General features: G+C 67.5%; 1 protein-coding gene across 1 annotated transcript in view; it reads left to right on the forward strand.

Annotated features, from left to right (window-relative positions):
- The window catches only part of H696_02165 (hypothetical protein), a gene marked incomplete at both ends in the record, with an annotated part of 6,131 nt that extends 5,549 nt beyond the window's left edge, over positions 1–582 (forward strand). Inside the window, one exon of the mRNA XM_009496062.1 lies at positions 4–582. Within this exon, the coding sequence (XP_009494337.1) occupies positions 4–582 (579 nt within the window). The remainder of the gene's footprint in view (positions 1–3) is intronic.
- Positions 583–4,259: the final 3,677 nt, after the last annotated feature.

Here is a 4,259-nt window from a genome sequence, read left to right on the forward strand (position 1 = left end):
CAGCAGCAGCAGCAGCAGCAGCAGCAGCAGCAGCAGCAGCAGCAGCAGCAGCAGCAGCAGCAATTCCGTCAGCAGCAACAGCAACAGCAACAGCAACAGCAGCAACAGCAGCAACAGCAGGCACAGCAAGCTCAACTCCAGCAACAATACCAACAGTATCGCCAACTCCAGCAGGCTCAACTTCAGCAGGCCCAGCAGCAGCAGCAGCAGCAGCAACAACAGCAGCAGCAGCAATCCTCCGAAGAGGATGCCCTCCTCTCGGGCGGCATTCAGCTCCAGCGCCTGCATCAGCTCCAGCAGCTCCAGCAATTCCGCCAGCTGCAGCTCCAGCAGCAGGCCAACATGGTCCAGCTCCAGGGGAGTGGCAGCAGTGGCAGCCTCCCTCTGATGGCATCAGTCTCCGGGGGACAGCAGTTGTCCTTCTCTCCGGGCTTTGGCAGCCTCATGTCCAATGGCCTGGCGGCCGATGCCAGTGGCGGGCTTCTCCTCTCGGGCAGCAGCTCCGACACGCTGGTGGTCGGTGATCGCTCGGACTCACAGGCAAGCCAGACGGGCGGCAACACGGCCGTCATGCGCACCTGAGGTGGCCCTTGTGTGTGTGTGTGTGTGTGTGTATGACCCGCCGCACCGCACCGCGCCGCACCGCACACGTGTCTCCCCTTCCTCTTTCTTCCTGCACCCCTCCTTTTGGATGTTTTTTTTTGTTCCGACATAGAATCCTGTGTCCTCCCCTTTTTGTACACACAGACCCCCCGCTTCAATAGATCCCCCTCAGGGTATGCACGCGCCCGCTGGCTTGGGCGCGCACCCTAGTCCCATCCGTTGTTGTCTCGTGTATTGTGTTCCTTCTCCCGCCGCCCCCGCCGCCCCGGGTATTCGCCTCACTTTGCGGCCTGCAGGGATGATGGGGGGGGGGGGGGGGCATCTGCGCCGATGGTGTATGTTTTTTTTTTTTTTTTTTTTATTTGGGCGCTCCCCCCTTCCTGCCTCAGAAGGTCGCCCTGCGCCCGGGACAGAGTCGCCCATGCAGAGCCGGAGCAGGAGGCACACGATGACGACATGGCGTCGAGTCGAACACGCTGATCAGCCGAACGCGCACAATATCACGCGCAGAGTCGAGTAAGCACGTGAGCACATCACCCATAGACTGTGGGTGATACGCTTGCCGACGGGCAACCAGGGTGCTCCACGCCCGGCAGCTCGCCGGCCTCGCCAGGACACTCCCCCCCGCGTCCGCCTTCTGGGCGACGGCAGCGCGGCGGCGGCGGGTGCGGCGGACTTCGCCATGGGGTAGATTGGCTTTGAACGTGGGGGAGCCCCGGGGTCGCTGTGACCCCGCCCGCTCCCCGCCCCCCTCCGGTCTCCTCCCTTGTTGTCTCCTTCTCCCTGCCCCCCCCCCCCCACACCCCCCCCCCCCCCCCCCCCCCTCCCCCCCCCCCCCCCCCCCCCCCCCTTTTTTTCCCCTCCCCCCCCCCCCCCCCCCCCCCCCCGCCTCCCCCCCGGGTTCCTGCCTCGACGCTGCGCGGTACGAGTCTACCTGGCGCAAGACCGCTCGCATATTGGCTGTCTAATCCTTGACTCATTAATAGCCCTGGGAGTGAAACCCTCCAGCCTTTGGCAAGTCAGTCTGGAGGCCCAGCAGAAAGTGGGCGGAAAAATATTCCGCACCCAGCCGGGATGCAGGTGTGGATTTCTGCCAGTAAATGTGAGTGTCATATATGTATATGCATCGTCATGGATGTGTGCTTGTGTATGTGTGTGTGTGTGTGCGTGTGAGTCTGGCCGCCGGAGCGGGAAAGGGCAGAAAGAGCACTGGGTGGCAGATGGGCTGGGGGGCCCTCTCCGACTTGCGGATGTGGACGCGCACAGGCGCGCGTATGGGGGATGTGTGCGCCTCTCCTCGTGGTACCTGGGCGCGGGGCAGGGGCCGGGCGGGGCCGAGGCGAACCCCAGGGCCGGAAAAACATCGGACAAGGGGGCAACCGTCCCCCCCGGGCGGGGCACAAAGGGTGACCTGCCGGTCTGCCGGCCTGGCCGCGAGGGGCCCGGCGTTTGCGCGCCTCCCGCCAGCCGGCGGCCGGCATCGGGGTGGCCCACGGAGGACCGGACGCCCATGTGGATGGGCGCGCGGCCACACCAGCACCCAAGGCCCCGCTTGCCCGGCACCGGGGTCGAGGGGGACGGAGTGCGTGCATGCGTGTGTGCATGCATGGACATGGGGATGTGAGGCACGGCGGAGGCACGAAGGGGCCGGGAGGGCAGGCCCTCTGGCTCTGGCGCCTCTTTTTTTTTTTTTTCCCCGGAGTGAGGCCCAGCCAGAATGTTGATCGTGGTCAAGGGTCGCGGTGCGCGCGCGCGCGCGCGCGCGCGCCTCCCTGGAGATGGGGACCGCATATTGGCTCGCCAAGACTTGGGGGCATCGCGCTTGCGCCATTGGCGCGACACAGGCGCGGAGCTCGTGAGCCCGCGAAGGAACAAGCCCGAGAGGTGCTGTGTAATGGAACATGCTCAATGCATGCGCAAGCCCCTTCACAGAGCACCTTCGAGCTTGGTGCGCATGGGATGAGGCAGGGGCGGCCGGGGGGCCCGGGCCGCCCGGTGCCTAATGGCCGGCCGAGTGGGACGATGCCGCACCAAGGTCGCCAGTGCGGGCCACCGGGCGAGTTTGGGCCGCAGGGAAGGCCGGGACGGGGCCCGAAGGCGGAGGCGCAGGAGGTGGGGGGCTTATCACTGGCGATCATGGGCCCCGGGGAATATGCCCGGCGCGCGAGACGGGCGGACATCCCACCTCGAAAGCGAGGGCGGCGCCAGAGGCTGACCGCCTCGAGGGAGAGAGGGAGAGAGAGAGGAGGGGCACCGACGTGTGACGTTACCCGGGTCATGCTGTGGTCAGTGCCAATCTCGGAGATGATCTTGACGCCGGCGCACGCACGCTGAGGGGTAGATACCGAGCGGCACACGAGGCGGCAGGCCGGCCGGCCGGCAGGCATGCGTGCATGCAGGCAAGCAGCCAGATGTGGTGGGCGCGTGTTGGGCGCATGTGCGCAGAGGCCGGGGAAGGGGGACAGGGTGCACAATGCTACACGTAAGAAAACTCGAGCGCCACACCCGGCGGGGGGTAACTTGCGCCACGATCGTGCCCGGCGCACAGATACCGCACGGGGGTGTGCGTCACCATGACCACAGGTCTGCCCACAAACAGCCCCGCCGGACGAGGCAAGCACAGGCTTTCCCCTCATGGCCACCCTTCGGCCCCCGAGATACAGTGCATGCTGGGCCCGCGTCAGGCGCGTCAGTCAAAGCCGCTCCGGGGGCCAAGCAGGGAAATGTTGCCTCGAGAAAGGGCAGAACCGCGGCCCTTTCGCACGATGCCGGCGTCCAGGTGAGGCGAGGGCGGGGGGGGGGGACGCGGGGACCGCGACCAAGAACTGAGCTCCTTCTCGGGAGGGAGGCAAGGGGGGTCGGCCTGAGGGGGAGGCGGGGGGGCGGGACGGACATTTACCTCATGGTCGCGCGGCTGGAGAAGATGGCAGGCAACAACCACCGGCGTGGCAGCGAGCGCTGAGTGGGGGGGGGCGGGAGAGGGAAGGGGGTAGCCGGGGCCAAGAAGCTTCGTCCTACCCCCCACCCCCCCCCAGCCCCATACACACACATCCCGCAGGCCGGCCCGCCCCTCGGGTCGCTGGTTTCGCCGCGGCGTGGCCTGACCGTGAGGCCCTCGGCGGAGATAGCACCATGCAGGCACCCACCTCAGGAGGCGCGGCGCGGGCCGGCCTGCGGGGAGGGGTCATTCTCCATGGGGGGAGGCGGAGCGCGCCGTCGCCGCCTCTCATCTCGGTCGGGCCCGGGCCCGGGCCCGGCGCGAGTCGGAGATATTTGGGCGCCGGGTGGGATGGCGCACGGCTCGGGCGTAGGCCCGCGGCCTCCGATCGGGCCCGGTTGTTTGTTACACCCGAAGAGCGGGCCGCGACATCCGACAGCCGGACAGCCCGGGACAGCCGGCGCCAGAGCCGGGGACGGGAGTGCTCACGAGGCCGGCCGGCGCGACAGGCAGCCGCACCGCCACAACCTAGCTGCCTCCTGAGTGAATGAGTAAGGCGCGGTGTGGGCCAGCGGGCCAGTGGGTGTGTGGGATGTTGTTTCCAAGGGCGACCGAGCCCCTGTGTACCTTCAAAGCCCAACCCTGGGCGCCCCGGGGCCATCATGCCCATGCGCTTCGATGCCTGCCCCCCCTCTTTGCACAGGCATGGGGGCGCCTT

This window comes from Fonticula alba (assembly GCF_000388065.1).
Source record: "Fonticula alba strain ATCC 38817 unplaced genomic scaffold supercont2.3, whole genome shotgun sequence".
Lineage (NCBI taxonomy): Eukaryota > Rotosphaerida > Fonticulaceae > Fonticula > Fonticula alba.